The sequence below is a fragment of the Oncorhynchus masou genome, chromosome 28 (assembly GCF_036934945.1).
Source record: "Oncorhynchus masou masou isolate Uvic2021 chromosome 28, UVic_Omas_1.1, whole genome shotgun sequence".
Taxonomy (NCBI): Eukaryota; Metazoa; Chordata; class Actinopteri; order Salmoniformes; family Salmonidae; genus Oncorhynchus; species Oncorhynchus masou.
The window spans coordinates 42,185,159-42,202,490 of NC_088239.1; the positions used below are offsets into that span (position 1 = coordinate 42,185,159).

General features: G+C 41.4%; 2 protein-coding genes across 2 annotated transcripts in view; one reads left to right on the plus strand and one right to left on the minus strand.

The window, feature by feature from the left end:
- Window positions 1-364: 364 nt before the first annotated feature.
- oaz1b (ornithine decarboxylase antizyme 1b) lies at window positions 365-10,120 on the plus strand. The gene is given in 6 exon segments (XM_064942046.1): window positions 365-634; window positions 3,918-3,969; window positions 3,971-4,057; window positions 7,494-7,666; window positions 7,759-7,844; window positions 8,647-10,120. Coding segments are annotated over 6 exon segments (663 nt in total). The 5' UTR covers window positions 365-503; the 3' UTR covers window positions 8,781-10,120.
- Window positions 10,121-11,865: 1,745 nt separating this feature from the next.
- The window catches only part of LOC135517597 (E3 ubiquitin-protein ligase UHRF1-like), a 39,447-nt gene continuing 33,980 nt past the window's right edge, over window positions 11,866-17,332 (minus strand). The window contains exons 12-16 of the mRNA XM_064942047.1: window positions 16,152-16,289; window positions 15,519-15,732; window positions 15,131-15,282; window positions 14,254-14,352; window positions 11,866-13,415 (exon numbers count right to left, since the gene is read on the minus strand). Of these exons, the coding sequence (XP_064798119.1) occupies window positions 13,269-13,415; window positions 14,254-14,352; window positions 15,131-15,282; window positions 15,519-15,732; window positions 16,152-16,289 (750 nt within the window). The 3' untranslated portion in view covers window positions 11,866-13,268. The remainder of the gene's footprint in view (window positions 13,416-14,253; window positions 14,353-15,130; window positions 15,283-15,518; window positions 15,733-16,151; window positions 16,290-17,332) is intronic.

Here is a 17,332-nt window from a genome sequence, read left to right on the forward strand (position 1 = left end):
GTTTGTTATGGCAAAGTAGTATTTTATACTGCAGGGGAGGCAAAGTGGTATTTTATACTAAAGGCTAAAGGAACAATATGCAAACCTATACAAATATGTAGCTACAGTATTACATTAAATTGACAATAATATGAATAAAGCTAGGTTATAATTCACCTATTCACCCACTGTGTTCAAGCCATCAATGATGCTGTACCTTTCAAACAAATGAAATGTAACTGAAAGGCTAATTATAATGTTGCATGGAGACATTCAACTCGTCTCACCTTGATGACAAACATCAACCCTGCTGTCTGTCTGTCTTTGTTAGTTTACTTGCCGTGGTATTTTTCCACTTGCACGGAAGACGCCCCCGTGTAGCTAACTTCACCTCTAACTAGCTACGTATCGCTTGTTTCCCCTACGTAGCTCATAGCTGGAGTTCAGAAGTGATCAAGCTCTATTCCTCAGCCGACCATTGCAGCGAGCAGTCAGAAGCCAGTCGTGTCTCTCTCCGAGGCCGGATGGTAAAATCCAACCTCCAGCGGATCTTAAACAGTCATTGCTTTGCTCGCGAGAAAGAAGGAAAACCACAGTTCTGTACTACAATGGCGGATTTAAGTAGTAACGTTAATATTTGTGACATGATTGGCAAGTAAGTGAAGACGGGAGAAAATAACGAAGTGAAGTGGGGGATGGTGCTTTTTTTCAGTGACGAGGAAGTAGCCACTAATATAAACAGGGATTTAATTTTTTATGACGTAAAATATTTATTTGTCCACAACTGGTTAGCTAGATAAGTAATCTATGAAACATATCCTACATTTTAATTTGGACTGAAGAATTAGAACGTTATTGTTTAAGGTTAGTCCTCTCCCTTAGCTTATCCTAAGCTAGCTAGCTAGCCCTAGGCTAAAACCTCGCTACATTATCAAGGTCCTCTAGGAAGCCTAGCTATATCCATCACCACGTTTTTGTTTTTTTAACGGAACACCTCAACCATTTTATTTCCATTTGTTTCAATGGTTGCCAATGACGTCGTTTTGTAGTTTAGCTAGATGAGATGAGTTAACGTTAGCTGTGTAACTAGCTTGCCACCTGAAAGCAGAGCATCGTCAGGTAGCTAGCTACCGTTGACTCGCAGGTCAACGAGTTAAAAGGCCCCGAAATGAAACGGTCATTAGAATGGCTTGTTTCATGGGTGAACAACTTGAAACGGAAGAAACACGCGGAATCCACGTCCATTGTTACCTTTTCTCTAAACACAATTGATTATTAATCAAAAGGCCCAAGTGACGCAACGTCATTCCTCTATTTTTGACGTCACAAACTCTTTTACGGTTACATTATACCGTTATACTATTAGTCCCTCAAAATTATGCACCCAAAACATTATTGGAGTCATATTGTCAAAGTATTTGTTGAATTAATCAGCCAACCCCTATGAATAAATGAAATAATGGTGCATATCTAAGTGGGATTAATTCATTATTACATGTAGTATATGCTATTTATACGTTTGACTTGTAGCGATCATTGGCAGTTTTTTGACCAAGTTAATTTGTCATCGGGCAGATACGCAGTTTAGATTGGGCACGTTTTTCCTCGTCGTGCACGTTTTCCCCATCGTGGTGCATTCCGAGTATTTTCGGTGAACCGGTTCCCAAACGGCTCTTTGTTCAAAATGCATGAAAATGGACCAAGCTAGAACCCTGGAAAAAGTACATATATCCAACGTATAGCCCAAAAGGTAAGCTATCAGATCGTGAAATGCGCGTTCAAATAAAATGTTACCTTGCACCCCCCCCCAAAAAAAAGAAAAGAGAAAATTAGCGAGGACCAGATTGACACGCTCTCCCCACTATTTATTGTTTAGACGGTGAGGGTTCACCCTCTTTAGATAATTATTTTGTAATTTATCTGCAGAAAAACGTCTTCTTTTTTAGATCAAACGGCAGTAGTTGCAGTCAGGGAGCCAAATTAATGGCTCTTTCACCGATGCGGTTCGGTTCACCAAAAAAGACCCGTTCAAAAAGAGTCGTTCGTTCGCGAATGACTAGTGCCTGTCGTGTGCCATTTAATGCTATCCATCACATACATGGTGGATTATGTTTATTCATGATGCACTTTTGCCTTGGAATAATACAATTTGTTTAGGTTATAGGGCAAAATATGTCACACTGAAGCCATATCAAATTTTATTGGTCACATACACATTTAGCAGATATTGCTGGTTTAGTGAAATGATTGTGTTCCTAGCTCCAACAGTGCAGTAGTTTCTAACAATACACACATCTAAAAGAATGGAATTAAGAAATATATAAATAATAGATTGAGCAATGTCGGAGTGGCACGGACTAAAATACAGTAGAATAGAATACAGTATATATGAGATGAGTAAAGCAGTATGTAAATAGTATTACAGTTAACAAGTGATTCACTCTTAAGGTGCAGGGTTGCATAACCAGGTGGACCCGGCAATGATGGCTATTTAATAGAAGCTATTTTTCAGTCTCTTGGTCCCAGCTTTGATGCACCTGTACTGACCTCGCCTTTCGATGAGTATCACAATTATGAAGGGAGGTGGTGAACTCACATTGCCTACATGCAGTGTGTGGGTCAAATCAACCCAGAGAAAACAATTAAAGCCATATTATGTGACCAATACAATTTGTGACCGTGATATATAAGCCTAAGGCCCAGACAATAAGAAGACCCAGTGGTAGAGTAAATGAAACCACACCTTTTTGTTTCATCACAAAACCGGAGAGCAACCTCTGTTTGGTACAGTCCACAAAGCATATTGCATGTAACAAACAGTTACGTGACCTACATTTTCGGACTATTAAACAACTATCGATTTAGAACCACAGTTACCTCAAGTCGCAAAGAAAACTGGAGCTGCCTCGACTATTCCAGCTCCATTTCAACTTCATTATCAAATCACTTATGCTTAGTACAGTGACAACTAAAAAATGCCTAAAACAATTTGGTCCAATCAACGTAAGCCAAATATGATGTGGATGTCTATGGTTCTGATTTCTGTGTATTTGTGCAAGAAAAAACATGTTGACTCACCCTACTTGTATGGAAACACCAATGCCATTCTCTTGTCTTTTATTATCATTGGTCAGTACAGAAAATGAAGTAAAACCAAATCACGATCTCCATCCATGGCTAATTTAGGAAAGGACCAATTTTAACAAGCTAGCTAGACACCAGATGGCAACAATGAAACATTATTATTTTTTTAAATCTCTGCCGATTTGCTGTAGATGTGATTGGAGTGAAGCCAAATCCAAACTGTCTTTCATTGCCACTTTTTATTTTTTTGGTGCGCCAGGACCATTCACAGTTGAGCGCACACTGTTTAGCTCAACGCCGATTGGCTATTTTGTACTTCTTTTTTTTAATCAAGGGAGGCCAAATGCTCACTGGTTTCCATTGCATTCAATGCTACAGGTGGCAACAATGTCATACTCTTTTTGACCAGACAGCATCAGATAGATGGCTTACAGAGACAGAGGGGCTCTATTTTGCTTACTCTGATGCTTTCTCTGGTGAGATACGTTAAGCTACCTGTGAATTGAAGGAACATTTATGAAACAGATACGAAAGAGACAATTGTATAGGTTTTTTTCTTGGTCATTTTTTTGAGGGAAGCCGGGCTTCACTGGCACCCATGAATACACGCCACTGCCTCCTTGGACAACAGTTCCAACTATAATGTGCTTTGAGGGTGAATTAAATCACACAATCAGTATTTTGGTTACCAATTTTACTTGCACTTGATACGTCGGCCTGTATTGCACCAAATAATTAAAATACACCGGGGAACACAAGATTTAAGCAACGTTATCCCGCATGTTCAGAGTCCTATTCCAATTAAAAGCTTAAAAATAACAATTAAAGATTAATATGTGTGTCTCCCTGTCCAGCCTGTCCCTACACTGTTGTAGTACCCGTGGTCCGGGGCCTCTGTGGTGCTCCTGATGCCCCTCTCCCACCCCTGAAGATCCCAGGTGGGCGAGGGAATGGTCAACGGGATCACACTCCTTCAGCTCGGCCGCTCTACTCTGTGAGTACATACACACATTTAACAACGCTCATGCAAATGCAACCATAATATTATCTTTCATATTATGCATACTCCTCTGACACACCAGGACATGACACGCACTCATTGCATACTGCAAAAATATATATATTTAAGATATTACAATTTAAAGCTGCATATATAACTTTTTGGGGGTCCTTACCAAATGCACATAGAAATGTGACTTATAGATATGCCATTCTCATTTAAAGCAAGTCTAAGAAGCGGTATATATGTTCTATGTGCGCTATTTCTATGATTCCTGTTAAGTTTCGATTGTCTTTTACATTCGGTTTTGTACACCAGCTAAAATACAATAATTTTGGCTATTGAAAAGACACTACATAACCAAAAGTATATGTGGACACGTGCTCGTCGAACATCTCATTCCAAAATATGGAGTTGGGCCCCCCTTTGCTGCTATAACAGCCTCCATTCTTCTGGGAATGCTTTCCACTAGATGTTTGAACATTGCTGCAGGGACTTGCTTCCATTCAGCTACAAGAGCATTAGTGAGGTCGGGCACTGATGTTGGGCAATTAGGCCTGTCTCGCAGTCGGCGCTCCAATTAATCTCAAATATGTTTGATGGGGTTATTTAAGTTGAGGGCTCTGTGCAGGCCAGTCAAGTTCTTCCACGCCAATCTCGACAAACAATTTCTGTATGGACCTCACTTTGTGCACTGGGGCATTTTGATGCTGAAACTGGAAAGGGCTGTCCCCAAACTTTTGCCACAAAGTTGGAAGCACAGAATAGTCTAGAATGACATTGTATGCAGTAGCGTTAAGATTTCCCTTCACTGGAACTAAGGGGCTTGGCCCAAACCTTGAAAAACAGTCCCAGACCATTATTCCTCCTCCATCAAACTTTACAGTTGGCACTATGCATTGGGGCAGGTAGCATCTCCATCTGCCAAACATTGATTAGGTTATCGGACTGCCAGACGGTGAAGCGTGTTTCATCACTACAGAGAACACGTTTCCACTGCTCCAGAGTCCAATGGCGGCGAGGTTTAGACCACTCCAGCCGGCGTTTGACATTGCAAATGGTGATCTTAGGCTTGTGTGCGGCTGCTCGTCCATGGAAACCCATTTCATGAAGCTCCTGACAAAAAGTTATTTTGCTGACATTGCTTCCAGAGGCAGTTTGGAACTCTATAGTGAGTGTTGCAACTGAGGACAGTGAGCTTGTGTGGCCTACCACTTCGCGGCTGAGCAGTTGCTGCAAGTCTCTCCTTATTGGTGTGCTTTAGTAGTGGTTTCTTTGCAGCAATTTGACCACGAAGGCCTGATTCACGCAGTGTCCTCTGAACAGTTGATGTTGAGATGAACTTATCCTCTGCAGCAGAGGTAACTCTGTCTTCCTTTCCTGTGGCGGTCCTCATGAGAGCCAGTTTCATCATAGCGCTTGATGGTTTTTGCGACGGCACTTGAAGAAACTTGAAAAATTCTTGAAACTTTCCAGATTGACTGACCTTCATGTCTTAAATGAATGATGGACTGACGTTTCTCTTTGCTTATTTGAGCTGTTCTTGCCATAATATGGACTTGGTCTTTTACCAAATAAGGCTATCTTCTGTATACCACCTGTACCTTGTCACAACACAGCTAAATTAGTAGGTGTGTCCAAACCTTTGACTGGTACTGTAGTTATAATTTGTTTTAGGAACATCTACACACAATATTTCACCTTTATTACTTTAAATTTGTGACTGTCAAAATCAACATTTGGGCCATTTAAACAGCATGCATCCCTCTTATAGACAAGGGGATAAGGACTATGTAAAGGGGTCGATTTTTGACGTTCTGAGCGTATGCAATATGTCTGCCTCCGACGTAAAACAAATGTTTGACTTCCACGCAATTACTTATTTTAGGTTTGGAAGTGCGTTGGTTGCATTTTTTAAATCATAGCGCTATGAAACATATGTAATTTAGATCACCCTTGCTTGAGACATTCAGCAATTGCTTTGCCATGTCTATGCCGTGACGCAGTCGAGCTGGATAAATATTTTTCTAACATGCTGACTACACCGGCACGCACATGCGAGCGCCATTACGCGCTCGCATTGATTTTTGTCCATCTGCACCTGACTCGATCAGGGCTCCCAGGTTGAAATATCGAAGCGCACTCTGACCCAACTAATGTTAATTTGGGCACAGGTCGAAACACATGAAACATTCATGGACATTTAGCTAGCTATTTTGATGTTGCCGGCTAATTTGTCCTGGGATATAAATAATATAAACAAAACATTTTACATAGCGAGTGCGCCCTCTCTGGTAATGGCATGTGCGCTTTAGCCAACAGCCTTGCAGATACAGTGCGGGTATAGCCTACATAATTAAATTATTATGGACAAAAGAGCGAAATCAGTTTTATTTGTCAAACAAGCATCAATGATCATGTCAACTGAATAAGACCCATCAATATTTATTGGAAAGGAGCATCAAGCTCATGGCCTCCACTTTCACCACCCTGTGACGTTCATAACTTATTTCATCTGAACACCTAATAAAACTGCTTGCTTTCCCAACGAGTCGTAGTGAGAGGACCACACGTCATCATGTGACTCGAAGTTTACTTCGATATGGTGGTTATTGTAAAAAGTATTTACGCAGTGTTTCCACCAACATTTCTCAGACACAAGAAGATATATATATATATATATATATAATCACGTTGCATGATTTATGAATGGCAAAGGGGTATAGGAGGTCGGCTTTATTCAGGCAGTTCGACACCTTTTATGAACTAGTCAACACTTGCTGTTCAGTTGTCAATTATAATAGTTAGGCTAAATCGTGGATTTCAACTCATTGTTACCACATTACATGGGATGTGCAAATTCACAAGCATCATGCTTTCTCTCCCTCCTCCATGTAAATAAATTTGACTGAAACCAACCACAGCGCCTGCACATTGTACTGGGAGCCGATCAGGCGGCAGACGTGAGTTTCCCAGTCACCGCTTGCTTTGTGACTGACAGGCGATAGGTTGCTGAACGATACGCATCTTCTATTCTAGCGGGAGAGGGGTCGACAAAATAGCCAATTGAAACTTTTAAATGAAAAGTACCCTAATTTAGTATGAAGTGGAAAAAGTAGCCAGCTGAAAATCAGTCTGGTACCGGCTGATTAGCTGAGGACCGGCGCGAATGGAAAACGCTGTTACTCATTTATAATTATTTGGTTGGCCGCAAACTCTACCTAGCCCTTTTAGAAGCTGTTAGCAGGATTTGCATATAAAGTGAAGTACTGCTTGAAATTAAAACAGATATTACTTTTCAATTGCAAAAATGTTGTTGGTGTGCCCTAGTGAACTCAATTCTGAAGTCACCCAGGGAGTTTGTTCATTAATGATCCCTTCAAGTGAAATGATTGATTAACGCTCCCTCCTTCCCATTTTGGTTCTCCAGGACCAGAAGTTGACTGTGACAGAGGAGCCGGCGGGGAACGGTCGCCCCGGGATACTCCGCTTTCAGAGCCGCCCCACTGTTTCCAAGGTGATCCACTGGGGCGCTGTGCTGAGCGGGAACGCTCTGTATGTTGAGATACCAATGGACCCGCTCCCCGAGGGCAGCAAGGAGAGGTGTGTGCCTGTGCTCTGTATGTGAAAGTGCGCGTGTGTGTTTATAATCTCATGTTGTCTAATTAGCCCTGCCTACCTCTCTCTCTCTACAGTTTTGCGGCTCTTTTGGAGTATGCGGAAGAACATCTTGAAGTTGTCAGCGTGTTCGTCTGCTTTTACAAGAATAGAGATGATCGCGGTACGATAAGCGTGTCCAACAAACCTAGGATCTCAATAGATAAGCAACCACACAGTGAGCTCAAAGTATTGGGACAGTAACATGAAATAAACAAAGTTATTTTACCCCTTCTTCTCCCCAATTTCGTGGTATCCACTTGATTCAGGGGTTGGGTTAAATGCGGAAGACACATTTCAGTTGAATTCCGTTGTACAACTGACCAGATATCCCCCCCCCCACCCTTTAGGAGACCAAAAGTTTTGGGGCAAATCCACTTGTATTTGTATTAAAGTAGTCAACGTTTAGTATTTGGTCCCATATTCCTTGCACGCAGTGACTGCAACAAGCTTGTGACCTGACAAACTTGGATGCATTTGCTGTTTGTAATGTTTGTGTTTCAGATTATTTTGTGCCCAAAGAAATGAATGACAAATAACTATTGTGCCATTTTGGAGTCACTTTTATTGTAAATAAGAATAGAATGTTTCTAAACACTTCTGCATTAATGTGGATGCTACCATGATTACGGATAATCCTGAATGAATTGTGAATAATGAGGAGTGAGAAAATTGCAGACATAAACATCCTACCTCCCAAAATGCCAACCTCTCATGTTATTGAAATAATGAGAGGTCAAGTATGTCTTGGGGGTATGATATTTGTGCATCTAACTTTCTCACTCATCATTATTCACAATTAAATCAGGACTATCCCAAATAACAAAATGTGTCACTGTCCCAATACTTTTAGAGTTCACTGTTTATGATGGAAGGTCGTCCTTGATGGTATTTCTTCTAATATGTGTCTTTGTGTGTCCCCACAGCTAAACTTGTGCGCACATTCAGCTTTCTGGGCTTCGAGATAGTGAAACCGGGCCATGCCCTTGTCCCACTCCGACCTGACGTTTTCTTCATGGCCTACAACTTCGACAAGGACTCCTCCTCCGATGAGGATTAGCTCTGACCCCTGTGGGGTGTTCCAGGAAACAGAATCATCAATTTAGCCAGCTAACTTTGATAAACAGCCAGATATAGGCACATCTTTTGATTTTTCTGGTTTATTCAGAAAGCTAAACCCAAGCACGGGTTTATTGGTTGAGTCAGTCATACAATTTCAATTCTATATTCTAGGAAAGATGAAGTAATTTCCAAATGTTTAGTGAAGACATTTAGCTGATTTAAGTAACACATTGATCCTGCTTATTGGAACAGCCCCCTGCCTAGCATGGATCCCAACTTGAATTGTGCTGTTTTCACTATTGTTTCACAAACTGTTTTAATGAAGAGATGGTTCAGCCAGACTGAAGTCTGATGGCCATGCTGTGATGACCACAATTGTGAAGTGAAACAATTGTGTGAAACGGAGCAATTCAGTTTGGGATCCAGGCTTTACCCCTTACACACTGCTCCACCAAACCTCACTCTCCTATGTGACCCAAGTGCTTACAGCCTTCCATGCTTTTGTTCAAAGGAAGTGGATGATTAGTTTCGATATTGTATCCCCCAGTTTCACAGCTTGGCTGACATTTCTCTTTCATCCCTTTAAGTTCTTTATTATTTAGGTTTTATTGGTATTTTGTTCATTACTTAAGAGGGAACCATGTTTTTATGGACTTTGAGCATATTGCAATTCTCATAACTCGATTGTCTTGTTTTATTCTTGTGTTGATTGGCGGAAGGAGGATTTTTTTTTTCTTGAATGTAAAAAAACAAAACAGCATCAGGTTTACACTTGGGTACTCCAGCTTTTAATTTGATTGGCTAAGATATATGCTTTTATTTCATTAGCTATATTCGATAAGCTTTTTATTTCATTGGCTAAGCTATAAAAACATTTCCGCCCCACCTTTGTGACAAACATTTTGATAATAAAGCACTCAAGTCCTCTGACAAATGTTGTAATGTGTGTAAACATTGCTGTTAAGCAACAACAACAAAAAGCTCCAATATTGGTATTTCATTGCTGGATAATAGCCCTTTAACAGCATTCACATGTGCTAAAGTTTGTGTAACTGGTTTGGGTGCTTCAATTTGACAAGTAAATATCATGTAAAATGATGGATTGATTTGGTTCAAAGCAACCCAAAAAAAAGTCAAGTCCTTTTTGCTTTTCTTTCATGTAAATCTGAAAATGATTTGTACCATTGTTTGGATAAAATTGCTGTGATGTTTCAATTTGTTTCAATTTTGGACTAGCATTCCATTTAACTTTTTGATTCTTTGTGGAGTTTAAGTTTGATGTTCACCTTGCATAGTGGTACCTATTGTGCTCCTGTGATAATAAAAGTAAGAAAAATAGCATTGCCTCCTTGTCTCTGATACATAATCTTATGGATTTTTTTTCCTTCTCCCTATTCTGTAAAGTCTTGTTCTTTGTTAATGCACTTTACATTTAGATGTGACACATTTGCATGATCATGGGGCAGTGGTTCTTATTCCAGAAGTTGACCACAAGTGTATGCTAGTTACTGTTCAGTATTTCTTTGCAATAACACATTTTGACAGTTCAAACATCTCTCTGATAGTGTAAATATTCAGAGTGAAATGCAATTGATTGAATTAAAGGAAGCCAACTCTGATCTTACGCCACAAATTGGTGTTTTTGACAAATCCAAGTTCGTGCCAATACTTGGGAAAAAGATCAGAATTGGGCTCCCTGTGTAACGCAGCTGTAGTAGTTCAAATGGTTTCCATGGCTTGAATCGATTAGTCTTTGCTGTATCAATTGCTTTGGAGGAAGAGGGTAAAGGTCCACTCCCTTCGGGCCTTCCGATGCATTTTGAGGATGTGTAGAATCAAGAGATTGAGAAAAGGCCCTGTCTGCACACTAGGGCTACATTCCCATTCTCTACCCTTCTCAAAAAGTATGCACTTGTAGACCCCCCCACCCCCCATGGATTTTAAAGTAATGAACTGGTGTGAAGAATGTGGTTGAAATGCCAGCTAGTTCAATGCTTTTAAATGCATACTAGTGCACACTTCTGGAGAAGGGTAGAGAATCAGAATTACAGCCCTAGTAATGTTTGTGCAGTAAGCGAAATAGTGTAATATTGGAGGCTTGAAAAGTAATATGTTACTCCACTAGGGGGCAGATCATCACAAGGTCAATAACAATGTTCCTCGTTATCACCTGCACCATTTTGAATGTATGGCGTTTTACCTGCACAATCAAGGTGAGAAATCCTCAATCAAGATTACCTGGCTGCTTTAGTTTCACCTGCAGAATCCAAGGGTGAAATAATCCTCTCCCTAGTCCCTTTACAAAGACAAACTTAGACAGTGACTACCTTTTGGGTTTATCTCTGATCATTAAAATGTAAACGTTGCAGAGCCACTACATCTCATGTTCTTTGTATGTATGCCATAACACCTGCAGAGTCCAGAGGTGAAAACCTGGGTCTATTCTACCCTAATTCATTCTGTGATCACCTTCTCCATGGGTTTATCTGTCTGGGTTTTAAAAGTGGAACCATTACGTTGCAGTCAGTAGCACAAAGTCTAACATTTCTTCCTGTATACTCAGCTCAGCGTTCGGGACCATTTACACTTCACCGTAGAAACTTTTTCATATAGTAACCAGGCAATAGCACAGCGCCTGGCTGTGGCTCTACTGCACTGATCAGCTGAGTTGTCAAGTAGGTAATAGGTACCTACCTACCTATACATGGGGCCTCTACGCATTAACATTCTCAATCTCAGACTAAACCTATATATAGATAAGCTGCCTTTACACAGGCAGTCCAATTCTGATATTTTGCCCAATTATTGGCAAAGGATCTGATCGGTCAAAAGACCAATTAGTGGCAGAAGATCAGAATTAGGCCGCCTGTGTAAACACATGCAAGTTTCTCCAGTCCTTCACAGATGTTATAGCACTATGTAACAGTAATATAGCAGAAACTAGGTGGAATCTGAATATGAGGTAGAGTGATGGGAGCAGAGGGGAAGATATATCCTCTTGGCATGAATGGCAGCCAGAACCCAATGTTTCTGCTGAGGCCTGCAGAAGCCCAGTTTGGGCTGGAAGAAAACTGAGCAGAAAATCGTTTTTTTCTGGAATCAAAATATTTAATAGGTGCATATCAAGTATTATTATACCATGTATAAAATTTCAGATCACAATATGAAGCAATGAAACTCTTCAATCAGGCTGACAGCAGCAGGTAAAGGTTGCCACATAAAATAATAACTAATGACTAAAATAGAATAGACAACTAAAATGATAGAAAAATGCCATATGTTGTAGTAGCATGATAGGAAATTATAGACATTACTTTTTTTATTTTCAACATCTTTTTTTCCTCAATAAGTGCAAAAAAAACAGAACACAACACTAAAGCTGAAGCGAAGCGTCCACTTGACGACTAGACAGTTACTGTAGTCCACGGCAGTGGTAGGTAGAGTACACGACTGGGGGCAGGTAAGATTGCAAATGTTCCCAAAATTCTCACAACTTTTCCAAAAATCCCAGTTGAAGGATTCCTGGATTTCCTGCTTTCAACCTCCTGATTCCACAAATCTTTCAACCGGGATTTCTGGAAAACCTGGAATGTTGGGCAGTTACCGGAATCTTGCAACCCTAGGGACGGTGGGGACGAAGCAAAGCTCACAGAGGAGAAGGAAACTATTAGCTTGCGAGTCGATACAGAAGAGAGAAAAATTATTTTTCTTTTCTGTATATTTGCGCCTTGAGCAGTAGGAAGGAATGCACATCACAGTTTGCTGCTTTAGAGACCATAGCATAATTTAAAACATTTTGCATTTGCATGTCTTTAAAAAATCCTGAATTCTTTGAACGAAAAGGACATCACCACGAGAACAAACAAAAAAGGAACGGAGATCAGAGAGAAGAAGAAAGGGAGGAACAGGCTGAAATTCAAATGAACCAGTAACACACAAAAAGAAACTAACATTGTACACTACATTTCCCATCACCCCACTTCCCTAGGTTGTGACCCCAAACCCCTGACCCCTATATGTGCTGACTTCAGGCACCTTCCCCCTGGAGGCTACATAGCGTTACAGCCATATATTCTCTACATGGCTATGGTTAGCATTAGCATCCTCGCTGGCTGTTCCTCACATGGACAGGTGATGAACTCCTAAGTATCTGCGGACTGGGGACGTGGAAGGCTTGGGAAGAAGGGAACCCTTTGGGGGGGTTAAGGGGTGGTGGTACCCAGGAAGGGAATCCATGGCAGGGTTAGGTGGTGCTCAGGAGAGGTCTTCTGAGGCATGGATGATTTCAGGCTGGTGAAGTTAAATGGGGACAGTCCAAGTTCAACAGGTGGCATGTATGCGTGTACCAATGTATGTCTATACGTAGGTTTTGTATGTGTGCATCATCGGTATATTATTTGTGTAACTACTTGTGTAAGTGCAAATGTGTGTATCTATGTGTGTGTGTATATATGTGTGTCGCCGTGTACATGTAATGTGTGTGGCCTCATCGGCCCTTGCTGTAGCCAGGAAAGAACTGGTCCAACAGCAGCTGTAGAGTCTTGTTGAGGACCATGATGTAATCTTTACCCAGGTCATGGCGACATGCAGGGCAGGTGTACACTTCCGCTCGAAAAGACCGCAACAAACAGGTCTGGGTTGGAGGGAGGGAGAGAGAGTGAGAATGCCACAGATCACAGAAACAGCATAGGTATCTAAAAGCTCAGACACAGTGGTAGGATTGTCAAATGTTCGCCTGCCAACAGTAATTAGCACCTCTGAACAGTGTCGGCAGTCAATCTCTTGTGTTCACACAGCAAACACCTTGGAAGTCGTCAGCCACTCATCCTTGTTATTAAAATACTCCAAACCAGAAGGTGACAGTAGCTATGTTTGGCAATGCATATCTGTGCGTATTGCTTTTGGTTTAGATTCAAAGCCATCTTGCTAAGTTGTAGAAGACCCTTGTTGATACTAGCCATATGGCCACAGCTAGATAACTACCTAGCAAGGACGAATAAACAATTTAATTCACTTTCCATAATCCTAAACGGCCAGTGCCAGCCCATAGCCAAATGTTTAGCTAGCGTTAGCATATTTGCTAGCTAGCACAACATAGCTAGTTAGCTAGCTAAGGAAGTAGTTGGTGTTGTGTGCATTGCGTCTGTGCACATAGCTAGCTACCATCCCATAGCCTACAGTCCAGCAAGAAAAGGAATGGCTTCTCACTGTGATAAGTACCTATCGGCAGTGACATGCTTGGTGTGTTTCAAACTTAATAAGGTTATGATGTCTTGTGGTGTTCCTCAAAGATCCCTTCTTAGACCTTTGTTGTTTCAACGCATCTAATATCTTGTTTCCTTTTTTGTCATGTCCCCATACTTTTTCAACTTTTGTTTATCATTTCCATTACTACACCACAATTAGTCATCAATTATAGTACCGCAAACAAATCATTACAACGGATGCAAGTGCACACACACGTTACACACCTTGCAGACGTTGTGAGCGCAGACAGTGGTGACCGGTTGGTAGGCCAGCTCTTGGCAGCAGACACACATGAAGGTCTGTTCCACCTTCCTCAGGAAGTTCTACAGAGAAAGACAGGAACACAGGAATTAAAGGCTCAGCTGTCACAATAGTAACAGCAGCATCACACATCTTAGTTAGCCATGGATCATCTGCTTCATTTCATTTAATAGAAGTGCATACAAGTCCTTGTAGGTAGGTTGTGTAGCTAGCTGAGACTCTTGTGTTGGTTCAGCTATTGTTTAGAAGTAGTAAGTCAGGAGACTACATTGTGAGGCAGTATTGTGTAGAAGGAAATCAGTCAATTAAAATACATTCACTAAGCCCTAATCTATGGATTTCACATGACTGGGCAGGGGCCCACCCACTGGGGAGCCAGGTTCACCCACTGGGGAGCCAAGCCCAGCCAATCAGAATTAGTTTTTCCCCACAAAAGGGCTTTATTACATACATAAATTATCCTCAGAACCCCCCCTTCCCCCTCCCCAGTTGACCCCGCAGGTGAATAAGCTGGATGTGGAGGTCCTGGGCTGGTGTGGTTGCACGTGATCTGCAGTTCTTGATATGCCACACCTTTCAGGTGGATGGATTATCTTGGCAAAGGAGAAATACTGACTAACAGGGATATACACAAATTTGTGCAGAAAATTTGAGAGAAATACGCTTTTTGTGCATATGGAACATTTCTGGGATTTTTATTTCAGCTCATAAAAAAAAAATTTGACCAACACTTTACATGTGCGTTTATATTTTTGTTCAGTATAGTTGTAGTTAGTCTAGTGGTCAGTGAGGTGAGGTAGTTTGTGAGGCGACTGAGGTAGGGTGATGGTGTATACATACCGGCCCCTCCTTGAGGTGTCCCATGGCCTCGTCCCAGTTCTTCTTGTTGGGTTGGTCCTCCTTGATGAGGCTCTGCTGCTGCTCTGTCAGCTGGAACGCCTCCTCCATCTTCAGACGCTTGGCTCGGGGCTCCGCCGACTCCTTACACACCTCTGACAAAGCACACCAACACACGTTGTTTATGGATGCATGTACACATATCGATTCTATTCAAAGATGGGGTAACATTTTATTTGACACCTTCAAAACAACCCCTGAAATGCCTTGTCATAACAATTGCACATAGCAGTGCACAAGATATACAGTATACTGTATACACAAAGCTTAAAAAACAAAACACGTCGCTTCTGTCTCTGGCTTATATTCCTAGCTATATCTCAACAGGTACCTGTCTCCTTGTCCTTGGGTGTCTTCTGACTGCCGTTGCTCTGTGGCTGTTCTGTACCCTCCATGGGCTTCTTCTCATCCTCCACCTTCTTCTCCAGGGGGTGTAGCCGTGGCCGTCCCCGTCCAGGTTGCTTCTTGCTCCTAGTGCACCCTGGTCGAGCGTTAGCCTCCTTCTTGGTTTTGTTGGCCATGGCCTCCACGTAGCCTGGAGGATACTGTGGAGGCAAAGAGACACAGAGTCGTACGAAAACACAGCGGATACTGTAGTAGGGGCACTCCGAGAGACAGTCAAGGCCGTCAGATAAAAACATCAACTGTCTTTAACAAACAAATGACAAAGGATCAATACAATATTTGTGGTTACTGAAAATATACTATTTAACAGCGGTTTAGATGGTACAATGATTAGTGCTTGTTTTGTCAATAAAACTGAAATTAGGCAAACTACTCATTTTTCCAACAAGGAAATGGTGGAGCGAATTCAGAATATTGCACTTTTAATTTGAGAAATTAAGACATAAAAGAGAGTTAGCCACTGAAACAGCAGTCATAACCAAAAGCCTGTCCTATCCTTCTCATACTATCATAATGTCCTATAAAAACAAATGCAGGTGGACAGTAGACCCTCACTTACCTGCACAGCTAGGCCCAGTTTCTGGATGCGTTCCAGGCCCTCAGGTGTCCAGGGAGCAGGCTCCAGGTCATCCCTCCGTAACAGGTACCGCCACACCAGGAAACCACACTTCCCTATCTCCGGCCAGTACTTCACCACCTGAGACATACACCGAAAAATAATTACTGCTGCTCCACGGAACACAGACTTAAATGGGAATGTTCGTTCTAGAAATTCTATTTCTATGGGCACATACACAGCTTCAACATCCAGTGAAGATATAACTAAACAGGAGTTTATAGTAAGACAGGGATAGCACTAAAAATAATATTGCTTTGAAAATTCCTCTTTCAAAAAAGGGATGGCAAAAAGAGCAGATTAAATATTTCCTAATCTTGTCTTGTTAGCGACAGCCCTGAAACCATGCGTGTTGTGTTTACCGTAATGGCCCATCTGGAGAAATCAAGATGTGATCAAAAAGCATGACTCATAATGAGGACCAGGCCCAACAATATCTTCATCTGATTTATTTTGATGCCATTTTCTATTACATTTGTAATGGATTTCTGATTTCACAACCCAAACGGCTGTTGACAGTTTGTCACAAGGGACTAGGAGAGAGGTAAACGCATAAAGGATCCAAAATGGTGAGGTTGAGTGACAGGCAAGGAGCCAACAGGGCTCAATTCCAATATCCACACTCCAGCATACAACTTAGTATAAAGCAATGTAATGGCCATGCCTTCTAAGTATCAACCAATATGGCAACACAAACAAAATACTATTGCATGGAAGTACAGTTGAAGTCAGAAGTTTACAAACACCTTAGCCTAACACATTTAAAATAAGTTTTTCACAATTCCTGACATTTAACCCTAGTAACAATTCCCTGTCTTAGGTCAGTTAGAATAACCACTTTATTTTAAGAATGTGAAATGTCAGAATAATAGTAGAGAAAGATTCATCACATTCCCAGTGGGTCAGAAGTTCACATACAATCAATTAGTATTTGATAGCATTGCCTTTAAATTGTTTAACTTGGGTCAAACATTTCAGGTAGCCTTCCACAAGCTTCCCACAATAAGTTGGGTGAATTTTGGCCCATTCCTCCTGATAGAACTGGTGTAACTGAGTCAGGTTTGTAGGCCTCCTTGCTCACCCACTCTTTTTCAGTTCTGCCCACAAATTTCTATAGGATTGAG